The sequence below is a fragment of the Maniola jurtina genome, chromosome 3, assembly GCF_905333055.1.
Source record: "Maniola jurtina chromosome 3, ilManJurt1.1, whole genome shotgun sequence".
Lineage (NCBI taxonomy): Eukaryota > Metazoa > Arthropoda > Insecta > Lepidoptera > Nymphalidae > Maniola > Maniola jurtina.
Genome location: NC_060031.1, coordinates 8,346,842 through 8,358,867, shown reverse-complemented (window position 1 = coordinate 8,358,867; position 12,026 = coordinate 8,346,842). Strand labels below are relative to the sequence as shown.

General features: G+C 34.4%; 2 protein-coding genes and 1 long non-coding RNA gene across 5 annotated transcripts; 2 read left to right on the top strand and 1 right to left on the bottom strand.

The window, feature by feature from the left end:
- Positions 1-263: 263 nt before the first annotated feature.
- On the top strand, positions 264-9,556 carry LOC123880859 (hyccin). 3 transcript variants are annotated; one of them, XM_045929213.1, is made up of 8 exons: positions 264-320; positions 2,736-2,947; positions 3,593-3,758; positions 3,856-3,950; positions 4,150-4,367; positions 4,831-5,075; positions 5,757-5,873; positions 7,501-9,556. In XM_045929213.1, the coding sequence occupies exons 2-8, from the start codon at positions 2,750-2,752 to the stop codon at positions 7,953-7,955; spliced, it is 1,494 nt and encodes a 497-aa protein (XP_045785169.1). In that variant the 5' UTR covers positions 264-320; positions 2,736-2,749; the 3' UTR covers positions 7,956-9,556. The 3 variants fall into 3 exon arrangements, with proteins under 3 accessions (XP_045785169.1, XP_045785168.1, XP_045785167.1); XM_045929212.1 differs by lacking the exon at positions 264-320 and adding an exon at positions 2,170-2,374; XM_045929211.1 differs by lacking the exon at positions 264-320 and adding an exon at positions 2,170-2,427.
- A 985-nt stretch (positions 9,557-10,541) lies between these two features.
- On the bottom strand, positions 10,542-10,710 carry LOC123880890. Its single transcript, XR_006799362.1, has 2 exons — positions 10,666-10,710; positions 10,542-10,598 (listed from the first exon to the last, which is right to left on the bottom strand). It is a non-coding gene; the product is annotated as an uncharacterized LOC123880890 (long non-coding RNA).
- Positions 10,711-10,809: 99 nt separating this feature from the next.
- On the top strand, positions 10,810-11,941 carry LOC123880886. Its single transcript, XM_045929263.1, has 2 exons — positions 10,810-11,086; positions 11,717-11,941. The coding sequence occupies exons 1-2, from the start codon at positions 10,895-10,897 to the stop codon at positions 11,855-11,857; spliced, it is 333 nt and encodes a 110-aa protein (XP_045785219.1). The 5' UTR covers positions 10,810-10,894; the 3' UTR covers positions 11,858-11,941.
- The last annotated feature ends 85 nt before the right edge of the window (positions 11,942-12,026 follow it).

Sequence of the window (12,026 nt, the reverse complement as noted above, 5' to 3'; positions counted from 1 at the left end):
CTCCCCTGTCTATCCAAGTCTTTGGCACCATAATTGCATAAGACGACGCAGATTTTGTATGTTGGCTCCCCTGTCTATCCAAGTCTTTGGCACCATAATTGCATAAGACGACGCAGATTTTGTTTATTTTCATTTGATTTTCCTGAATGAATGAAATGAAAATAAATAAAATCTGCGTCTTCTCATACCAATATGGTACCAATGACCACCCAACAGACAGGGGAGCCAACATAACGCCATAGGTACTATTCGATGAAACGCACTATAGTAGGAGATGTTTTCAAGTAACAAGACGTGAAGACTTCAAGCATAGGAGTATGGTAGTGATTACCAGCGTTGCCAGAATGTTACTTTTGTAACATTTTACGTTACTTTTGACCCCCTCATGTTTCCTCCATGTTACACGACTCAAAATGTTACTTTACGTTACTTTTAGGACTTCATAAAAATATTCAAATTTTTCCCAGAAAACCAAAAATAATCGTGAAACGGAACGCATCCAAAACAGTTTTCGTTTGTCGTAATTGACCCATTTGTTCGTTTATTTCACTTTCTCTAAGTTATTGGTCTAAGTTCACTTTGTTTTGTAATTACTCTGTGATTAAAAAAGTGTTTTGTTTGTTTTTCTCTGTGACTCAACTTTGTTTTGGATAATAAAGTTATTCGTTGCGGGGTAGTGATATTGTCAGTTATGTGTCTAAGTACAAAAAAAAAAATTGTATCTTTATTTCGTCAAAATTCGAAAGTGATTGGTTTGTTCGTTATTCTTATCGACTGTGTATATGTGTTGCTAACACTACTTGCTTGGTAAGTAAATGTTGTATACAATGTAGTTTTAAGTAAATAAGTACGTAGTTAACTAATTAGGGAATCAGTAATGCAAAAACAAAGTCTGCAAGTATTTGCAACTGAAAGCAGTTCGTTTTTGTATTGACTGTCATCTTATTATTAAGTCACATTAGTTTCCAGAAGTTCATTTAGCGATTTACTACTTAGTTATTGTTGTAGGTAACTTCGGTTTTCTTTACAGGAATGAGAGCGAGCTGAGTAGATACCGGCCGGCGTAACTTAAAATTTGAGTTTTGCTATCGAAAGTATCGATCTCTTTGCTGAGACCAAGGTAAGTAGTTAGGTACCTACCTAGTATTGTTCAGTTAACAAAACGAATTTGAAATTCCCGCGTAATTTTCTTCACTGCGTACCTACCTACCTAGTGCGTTTTTTTTTTATTCTCTCGTCTGGCTTTACAAAGATAAGCCAATGTCAAGTTTGTAGATATTTTCAAGTTAGGGAAACTATATAAGTAAGGACTTCGTCTGTGCCGGCGCTCGCCGACATACGCACGGCGCCCCTTTAGAGCGCTTCCCAGTTAGTTCCAGCATGGTTCTAGCGCCAAAAACGCCAGTGAAACATAAAAACCAGCCACTTTAAACAAAAAAAAAAAACGCTCCAAAAAGGCACCACACGCGCGCCATGAAACGCTACACAGACAAAGTCCACCTAGTGCGTAGCCTCTCAAACTCAACAGTCCTGTGTTGCCAGATCGCCCGATATAAGACGATTTTAATCTTTTTGACCCCCGATCCAAAAAGAGGGGTGTTATAAGTTTGACGTGTGTATCTGTGTATCTGTCTATGGCATCGTAGCTCTCAAACTAATGAACCGATTTCAATTTAGTTTTTTTGTTTGAAAGGTAGCCACCTTGATGGAGAGTGTTCTTAGCTATAATCAAAGAAAATCGGTTCAGCCGTTTGAAAGTTATCAGCTCTTTTCTAGTTAATGTAACCTTCACTTGTTGGGGTGATATAAATTTTTAATTTACACTTGTATTATAAATTGATTACCTAACAAAATAAGTTATAGCAATTCAAAGACATTTTTAGATCCGTTGGTATATTATTATTTTACATATTGATTTGTTTTTCTTTTTCAGGATCAGCAGTCAATTTATTCAATCAACAATTATTATTACGATTCTTTTTAAGCTTAACTAATGGGACAAGAAAACTGTTTAAATTTTTGTATATTAAAGTGCCATATTAACCTGTGTACCTTATTACTTTTATTTTCCACGAAAAATAAGGAAATGTTACTTTTCTCATGAAAATGTTACATTTTGAGATGTCTCGTGTTACAATTGACTATCTGCCACTGGCAACACTGGTGATTACATACTGTTAACTCTTTGGTAGGACTAGGATGTATATAATATACTTCAAGGACACTTCAATTCAAGTGAAGACAAAAATTCATAAAATTCAAAATTATTTACAGCCAAACAATGAATTTTAATTTAAAACACAAAATTTTATGAGCTTGTGAATTTAATAGAATGTATTAAACAACCCAACGTGAATAAATACAAATTTTGAAGGTGTTAAGATCACAGCCACCAGTCACCACAGCTTACAGTTTTATTTCTAAAAGGTTATTACTTGAATTAAAATTATATTAATAAAATAAACCCTTCTCGCTGCTAGTGGGACCCACTTTACCATATTTTTAATTCATTTTATTCAATGTTTTTTCCATCACTTTAGTTTTCTGTTGTTTCTGTTACTTACCTATTTTATTTTGTAAACAATTTTTTTAAAAGATATGGAAATAATGAGGTAATAATGTAATGACTAATGAGGGAGAATAAATAAATATCACTGTGCTTAACAACAATGTATTACAATATTTTTAGTTCGGTTTCTTTTACTCTAACATTAAACAAATTATAATTATTTTAGTTTATTAACATACAATGGCAGAATGGAAACACTTAATTACTGAATGGCTTAGCGAATATGCTGCCTTGAGAGAAAATGAAATAAAAAGTTTTGCAGCTGAGCATGAACACAATCATGAGATAGCAACAGCACTATTTAATCTTTTATACAGAGAAGATGAAAAGGAAGGATTTGCTAACATAAAAAACCAAGATGATGATCTTGATCAACAGGTACAGAAAAGCTTACAAGTTAGATTAGTGCTGTGAAATGTTCCTAAAAAACTTTGAGAAGTCAACATCATGTTAACAAACAACAGTCAAGCAGATTGAAATTTAAAAAAAGGTTCACAGTTCAAACAAAACCCTAGCCATTATGCTATTGTCATTTGTCATGCCTATTCCTATACTCTATCCATGAAGAGTATTCAATATAGGGCTCTCTCTGTTACATAATCTCACACAAATGATAAAGACAAAAAGTTATTGGGCATTAACCATTTTGAGTGACCAACCAATCACAAATTAGCCTATGTTTTCCGTGGATAGAGTTTCACACTTAATAGGATAAGTTATGCCTGACTGTTGTACATAAACTCTAATGTAAACTAAATTGATAATTCAATCAAATCTTTTTTATTACAATGTTCCATGCAGAAGAAAATAGCAATATTTTTAGGCCAGTCAATTTAGTAAGATTGTCTACAGTGATCTCAAAACAAGAAGTCTAATCTGAACATACACATTGCACAACAACATTTTATGTGCAACACATACCTACTCATATGTCTCATATTTAGATTAGGTTATTTGTTTTCTGCAAGCTTTACAATCAAATTAGGATAAATATGCTTTAAAAAAGTTTTTGTGGTATTGCAGATGTTAGAAAATGTTTGTATACAACTATTTAGTTTCTATCGTTCAAAAGAAGTAGAACTCCAGAGATTCACGCTGCAATTTGTTCCAACTTTAATCTATCGATACTTAAGTTCAGTTGCTCAAAGCATTACAAAATCATGCAGGTGCATTGAAACCTTACTCATAGGTATGTCTAATATCAATTTAAGTATTTGTACCTAGAATATATTTGATTACCATATTATGGTATATACATGGTATTACATTATAATATAATTTTTCAGGTCTGTATAACTTTGAAGTTGTTGATGAAAATGGCAAACCAAAAGTTGTTTCCTTCAGATTACCCTCTTTAGCTCAAGCATCTATATATCATGAGGTAATTTCTTTTTAAATGACAATCGCAATATTGTTGTGTTTGGGACAGAAAAAAATGAGAAAAAGGAAAACTAAAGTTCTCGTCATAAGTAATAATTTATTTGAAAAACAAACTGTGCATGAATTATCATCAAATCCAACAAGTATCTCTTAAGTGTATGAAGCTGTAGGTACCTACATCATTTTACTTTATTCTTCAGCCGTTATCCTTAGGATCACAATTTCTTACGGAAAGTGCTCTGAGGCGATGGGAAGAGTGCAACACGAAGCTGGTGAGCTGGGGCCCTCACGCTCAGGTGGAGGTGATCAATGCACAAAACCGCCTGAAAGTCATGGCAGCTCTCTTCTTTGTTTACAATCGCCAACTGAGTCTTTTGCCAAAGCTTGCATTAAGGCATTTTTGTATTGCTTCATCCAGGTAATAGTTAACTTAACTTCTTTTTATTTATTTTATTCTTAACTATCTTAACATAACTCTGGTGAGAAGCGTCTGCAAAGGCAAGTAATTAAGCATCCCGGTATGATGCCAAATAGAAATTGATAATGGGTATAGGTTCAATAATCCTGCCAAGTAAGCCCACTTCCATCTTATCACATTATACCGGGTGACATTGCAATGAATGGCTTGTAATGGAATTTAAGAGGGGTCTCTCCTTCACTCGCTTCATACAAACGTAGTTCCAATTTCATTTGAATATTAAGCAACCAAAGTCCATGAAATTTTGCAGACATTCTAGAAACTAATATCTAGTTTTTATTGTATAAAGATTTCTAGTTCACCTACACACACTTCATAATTATAATACTGCATAGATATACTGTAGACAGTAGTTATTGTGTGACGTTGTTATGTATATCAATATTACTATTTCATATTCCAGAATAGTTACACAAGGATTCCATAAAAAAGTTGCTTCAAGTTCAAAATCAATTCCAAGGATACCAGTGTCTTCAAACTTTCTCCTAGAAATGATAGAGGGTGCATATTTTGCAATGTTTAATGAATTCTACACGTTAGCTCTCCAAGCTATAAAGGATATAGACAAGCGAGCGCAATACGAGCTCCTTCCAGATGTCATGCTGGTCACCAGTGCTGTCATTAACTCAATGAAGAATAATCCATCTGGTTAGTATCTCTACATATTTTTTTCTAGAATATCACTATTTTTTTCTCAAAATCACATACTTACACATTTTATTGGTATCAAAATCATTATCAAATAATATTTAGTAGTTAGTTATGTGTCTTTATTTTATAAGGAAAATTTTGCAATCAATTTTGGGCTTAAATCTTGGAAAAAATCTGTCAAAGTGCTCTTGGAAAGAGTATTTAAAAGTTTATTACACAAACAAAAATTGTGTAATTTATTAACATTTGTACAGGACATATTGTAAATTGAACCTTTGAAAAGAATAATTGCTGAGTTTAAATGCTCTGGATCTTTTCGGTAGGAAAGGCATTCCGAATCAGTGATAGATGCACTTGAATGAAAAATCTTTATATTTTTACTTCTTGGGTTACATAATCAAGGTGAGCTCGGCCAGTTTACAGTTTCAAGTGCAAGTTTAAAGTGGAAGCCACAAGAAATTGCGGAAGTTACTTGCCAGTGGACATTTCACACCACAAAAAGAAGTTAGTGACTCAAAATGGTTAACGCCCACTGAGATGTTTGTCTCTATCATTTGTTTGAGATTACGTAACAGAGAAAGAACATACTAACTTATTTCTGCGAATAGAGTATTGGCCTTAGAACTACCTATAGATTATGTATTTATATTGTTATTGATACTAATAATCTTGTTTCAGGTCAACCATGTGATGGCCCCATGGGTATCAGCGTGGCGCTGTCACCTGCCACCACAACAGTAACTATGTCTAAATCAATGATAACCAATGCATCATTCCGCACTAAAAAGTTACCAGGTGAGCATTGAATATAATTACTTATGGGCATTACAAACAAAATACCCTATTTACAAAAAAATTGACTGGTGTTGATTTTGTTGTACACAATCTTTAAACGATATTGACAGGTCTAAATCTATCATTTTCTGCTTGGAAGCGGTGGTAGTCACAGACATAGTATAAGAGTATAGTGTCCTACATGAATGGTTTGAGTTTGATTTAAGACTTACCATTTTAAGGTTTGAGATTTTGTACAATAAAATTAGCAGCAATGTCGTCCTTATCTGGTATAAAGCTAAGTTTCCACTAATAATAAAACTTACAGAACTCAGTTGTCACTTGTCATATCAATGTCAATCTCTGCAAAACTTGCAAAAATTGATTTGCTGCAAGTTTTTGTAAATCGTTATGTTCTTATCTATCAAACTAGCCGATGCCCGCGACTTCGCCCGCGTGGATTAAGGTTTTTCGAAATCCCGTGGGAACTCTTTGATTTTCCGGGATAAAAAGTAGCCTATGTGCTAATCCAGGAAATATCCTGGAAAAAAATTTTGGAATGAAGATAGATAATAATCTATCTTCATTCCAAATTTCAGCCAAATCCGTCCAGTAGTTTTTGCGTGAAGGAGTAACAAACATACACACACACATACACACACACACACACACACACATACAAACTTTCGCCTTTATAATATTAGTGTGATTAGTGTGATATATTTTTAAAAAATCACCTGGTTCCTCCTACACCTTTCTAAAAATTGTACCCCCAGGCATCGTCAAGGTCTCTATCAGTACATAGTCGAAATATCACAGACATGTACAAAGTGCCATGCCTTCTCATTACTAATTCGAACAACTAGGATATGAAACGCCCGTTCGGCATCAGTTTTCCTCTCCACTTTTATTATTTAAGTATGTTAAAATCAAGAGTCAATAGGCATCTTCTAGGCAAGCGCGCTCCACCTTAGGCTGCATCTTGCCAGGAGGTCTGATTACAGTCAAGCGCTAGTCTACAAATATAAAAACAAAATCGTAAACCATGTTCTGTTATTTGCAGATACAACAAACAACTAATTTTTATGATGACTTAATCAAAGTTATTATTAATGTGAATTTGTACCCCCCATCCTCCATTTTTGTTTGTATTAGTCAAAGGTACGCTACAAAGAATTCAACATTACCAAAAATTATAGGATTATTGATCCCCTTTCACTATGTAGCTGTTTCGCTATTATTCGTTATTCTGTAAATTACTTATTGGTAAAAATGTGAACATAATTAGAATACTGAATCACATAATATTTATGAATAATTTCTAATGTAGGCTGAGTAAAATTAAATGTCTCAATATTTTGTTTTAAAAATTGACTAACTTAAGAAGTAGGTAAGACTTACATAAAAAGTACTCCTCCATGCTTTACTTAAACCCAAAGATGTTTAGCCTTACTTCTCATTATAATATTATATGTGAACGAGTTGTGTAGCATGCCATGCCGAGTTTCTTGCTGGTTCATCTCGTTAGGAAATGCATTTTGAACCAATGCAGTGGTAGGTGCATTTGACGATTCAAAAGTACTTACTTGGAAAAGTTTTTTGGTATAAAAAATTTCTATACTTAATAATACAAGTTATATTTTCATAGATGACATTCCTATCCAAGCTGGTCAAGTAGTGCCAACGGACTCGGCAGACTTGCTCACTTCGATCATAGAAGAGGCAGAATCGGACGCTGCTCCTATACAACGAGGCGCCGGCGTGCGCAACTCTAAACCGAAGCTGAGCTCATTTCCTGTACTCGGCAAAAAGAAAGAATCTAAAGACAAAACAGGGGCCTCCTCTGACAAGAAAGTTACCGTCAAAGACTCATCGAAGGGAATATGGAACTCCCTCAGCGGTGGTGGAGACATGGTCGATGCACAACAAAAACCTAACGTAATAGAAACTTTCGACGGCAATGGCAGCCTCAAAGACGAAATTTCTATGACTTCAGCCCACAACAGCGCCGAAAACTCTGACTCACGGTCGCAGTTGACGACTGACTCTTTGGATATAGAGACCACGCCGCGATTCGCGGCCATGCAAGTTAGTTCGGTGTAAAATTATGCCGCCTGTTACAGTAAGTATTATAAAGTTAAAACATGAGTGCTTGGAATAATCAAGCATAGCCGCAATGCGTCACCGTAACTCCCCGAGTATGGAATACTCAAACTATGATTACACAAAGTAGCATGCTAACAATCTTACATGTATGAACTATGAGGTCTTGTCTGTGTAGTGTTACAGTTAGAACTCTTATCCTGTCAAAAGTTACTGCAATTATGGTTGTAATGTACTAATTATGGAAATTGGGCAAGAATAGCTTTACTAATAAAAAATATTGGGCGATAGTGCTTTAAGCTGAATAATATCGGTTACAAAATGGTTTTAAACCCTGAGTCTCCTGATCAGCCCCCCGATTGTGTAAGAAAGAACGTATTCATCGTAATCGATCGATCGTGTTAATTATGTCCCTTGTTTGGTTGAATTTGCTGTTCAAATTTTTCCACAGCCAACCAATTACAATGACGATGAATACGTTTTTCTTACACAATCGGGAGCTGATCTGAGTGATTGTAAATTGGCAACGCCAGGAAACTTGCTTTGGACTTCGCGCTTTACAAAATTACCGACAAGACTGTGGAGTCGGTGTACCGATAGTGTTTGGGCTACATTCGACCTGATTTTATATGGATTAATTATAATTTATTCTAACGAAGAAGACCGGAATTTCAGACGAAACTACTTTCGACCAACCTTTATTATAGTCAAAAGTATTTTTGACTTTAATGCAATGAAAAGAAGTTTTGTCCGTAAAATAGTTTTGGAGCTGTAACATTTTAGATGAGTAAGTATTCCATGTTTGGGGAAGAACCTTAAAAAACGAGCAGTGGCAACCTTAAATATTGTTTTGTACTTATATGGTGGATGTTTGCTTTTTTAGTAAGAGGCGTTGTAAATTGTATTAGTATACTAAGTCACTATATTGACATTGGTAGGTGGTCTAAGCACATATCTAATTATGAAAGTATGAAAAAATGTATAAACATCAGCAAAAATAAAATATAATATATAATTATGTACCTGAACTGCAAACCTTATTTATTACATCTTATGCCGTAAGTTAATTATTTCGTTGAAGACGTGTCCTTTATTTGAGTCTTCTAATATATTAATATATTTGTTTACTGCGGTTACGACTATGGTTTTTGTAGCGCTGAATGTAACAAAAATGCCCTGTACATTCTATAAGTTCAATAAATATAAATAAATAAATACATTTATCAATATCAGATCTATAAGCTCTACGCCTGAGGCAATCTATAACCCAAACTATTTATTCAATAATTCAATTAAGTACCTACTAAAAAATATTATTTGAGCTCTTGCGAGTCATGTGAAGAATCTACGTAGCAACCACACACCGTCAAGGAATTCAAAAATCGAGCTCGCCAGAGCTCAGAAGGTGATTTCGTGAAATAAGGTTTTGCAGAAAGTAGAAAATAATATAGACATACATATTACTGAAAATTGCAAATTAAATCGATGTTCTATAGCCTTGTGTAGAAATGCCGGTTAGGTACGATGAAATTTTTGTTGTTCTTGTTTATTGTTACCAGGGAAATTATTTATTAATATATTCATGTTAATTCTGAAAAGTTTATCAAAATATTTTATCTTCCTACCCTGACTATTTTTCATCCTGCAAAAACAAACAGTTGGTTCCTGCTGGATGTTATGCCATTTTTCAGGCCTTTGTTCTTCAATCACTCTGCAACACATCAATACATCTATGATTTTTCGCATGGGTATAGATAAATTTAAAGGAGTGTGTAGTGGTATAGATTTTACCTTTTATTCCGGAAGAACAATGTGAGATTTTAACAAAACTATATCCACGCGGATGAACTCGCAGACATCATATAATAATTTGTAAAATAGGCAAGAAATGCGAGAAATGGATCTTGTTTCACACATTTTCTAGGAAATCTTAATTAAAAGGAAATGAAGAATGTGTGTAATCTGTATCTACATAGGTAATTTACATTGAACATCCATTTCACAATATCATCCGAGTAATCGATCTGCACGGTTTTGTGATAATAGCGACGTTATGCCAACAATATGATGACGGAAGAGCTGGCGAACAAAACTTTTTCTTAATAATTAAAAAAATATTTAAAAAGAATAATAAAAGTATATAAAAATAAAAAAAACTATCAAAAAAAACATACAAAAATAAATAATGTAAAAAACAAGATTAAAAATAAGCGCACACTGTTCATAAAAACGTGTATCTAAAAAACCTAATTTTTATGTTACAATACACACAAGTGTAAATTAAAAATTTATAACACCCCCGACAAGTGAAGGTTGCAGTAACTAGAAAAAAGCTGATAACTTTCAAACGGCTGAACCAATTTTCTTGGATGATAGCTAAGAACACTCTCGATCAAGCCTGATCGAGAGTGATAGCCTTGATGATAACTTTCAAACAAAAAAAACTAAATTAAAATCGGTTCATTCGTTTAGGCGCTACGATGCCACAGACAGATACACAGATACACACGTCAAACTTATAACACCCCTCTTTTTGGGTCGGGGGTTAATAAACAGCCTCGTCAGCAGTATGAAACTGTTCAGCTTTTACAGGCCTCTTGGAAATTGCTGGCGTGCGGACAGTAAAGACCCGATTACAGTCCTCTGTAATAAATTCCTTTCTTCAATAAAGTAGCAATTTCCGAGCAAGTTTAGGTAAGTAATTACTTACACCGTTTAGTTCGCCAGCTCTTCATAAAATTAATATCAAGCGTTCCTTTATCAGTACTCCTCGTAACCTCATAATGAGCTAAGATGTTATATTCTCAGTTTGTTTAATTATGACGAAGTCGCAAACAAAGCTTGTTTACGTTTGAATGTCCAGTTTTCCCCGACTCTCAGAACAGTTCGTGTTCAATATTAGCAGCGATTGCACATAGGTAGTTTTAAAAATATAAACAATGAAATTTTTTGTGCTTTTGAGTTTTGTCGTTCTCGTATCGTTATCGACATGTTGGGGCCACGACCTGATTGTTGGCACGAGTTTCAACACGCGGCTGATTTGGCAACAAAAAGCTAATTACATGGCTATACCATTTAAGAAGAGAGTAAAGGAAATTTTCTACTCTGATCCAGGACAACAGATAATCAGGGTAAGGCAGGATCTACCTTAATAATTTATTTTTACAATGATGTCATAGGAGAATATCTCCTTTGATATCATTGATATTCAATCTATGATATCATAGGAGAATATCTCTATAGTAAATTTTCAAATAAATCACCATTTTGTTGACGAAATCGGAAAGACATCTCAATTCACTAGGTTTTGTCAAAAATAATTAAGTAAGGTAAGTAATTAAAAAAATATTATTAATTCACTAGGTAGGCACACTATAAGGATAATAATTCTAACATTAGTACGTAATTAAGTATAAATAATAATCTATCTATGTATAACAGTACCGTGATTGATTGACTAACAACCCACAGCCGAAACCGGTGGACCTGGATATTTGATTTTTAGCAGCTCCAAAAGATTGTTCGCCCTAAATATTTGAAAGGAGGTAAAAAATACTTATCACCTCCATGGATTTCTGAGAAATGGGGCTTTGACAGACAGATAGACGGGCAACCAAGTAATACCTACTATGCCGAAGGGTTCCTTTTTACTTTTCAGATACGGAACACCGCAAACGTAAATCTACGCGGATGTCGTCGTGGAAATAAGCTATGTACTCGTATATATTATTACTTGCCTAATTTGTAACCTGTTTGTTCAGGGTATAATCGTCAGAGATTTGGACCACTCGGAGGGAAGCGCTACCATAACAGCGGGTGGCCCGGGTTCCACCTTCGTCAATATTCGCCTGAAGAGCGCCAGAGGAAGTAGTCTTAATTACCAAATGGAGGTTTATGTGTGATTTTTGAGATCTGCTATTAATTAGCTACTAATAATTTTTCGCCAGTACCTACCTACTCTAAAATAAATAAGTACTTAGCTTAAATTACCAGTTTTTCTCTTTGTAAGTACCTACGGACTAATATACCTATTTTATACCTACTCCAAAGTCGTAACCGATGCCGTACAAT

Coding starts and splice junctions, on each gene's coding strand:
- LOC123880859 (XM_045929213.1), top strand. CDS start 2,750: ATGGCAGAATGGAAACACTTAATTACTGAATGGCTTAGCGAATATGCT. Junction 2,948..3,592: donor ATGATGATCTTGATCAACAG/GTACAGAAAAGC, acceptor GTGGTATTGCAG/ATGTTAGAAAATGTTTGTAT. Junction 3,951..4,149: donor AAGCATCTATATATCATGAG/GTAATTTCTTTT, acceptor TTTATTCTTCAG/CCGTTATCCTTAGGATCACA.
- LOC123880886 (XM_045929263.1), top strand. CDS start 10,895: ATGAAATTTTTTGTGCTTTTGAGTTTTGTCGTTCTCGTATCGTTATCG. Junction 11,087..11,716: donor CAGGACAACAGATAATCAGG/GTAAGGCAGGAT, acceptor CTGTTTGTTCAG/GGTATAATCGTCAGAGATTT.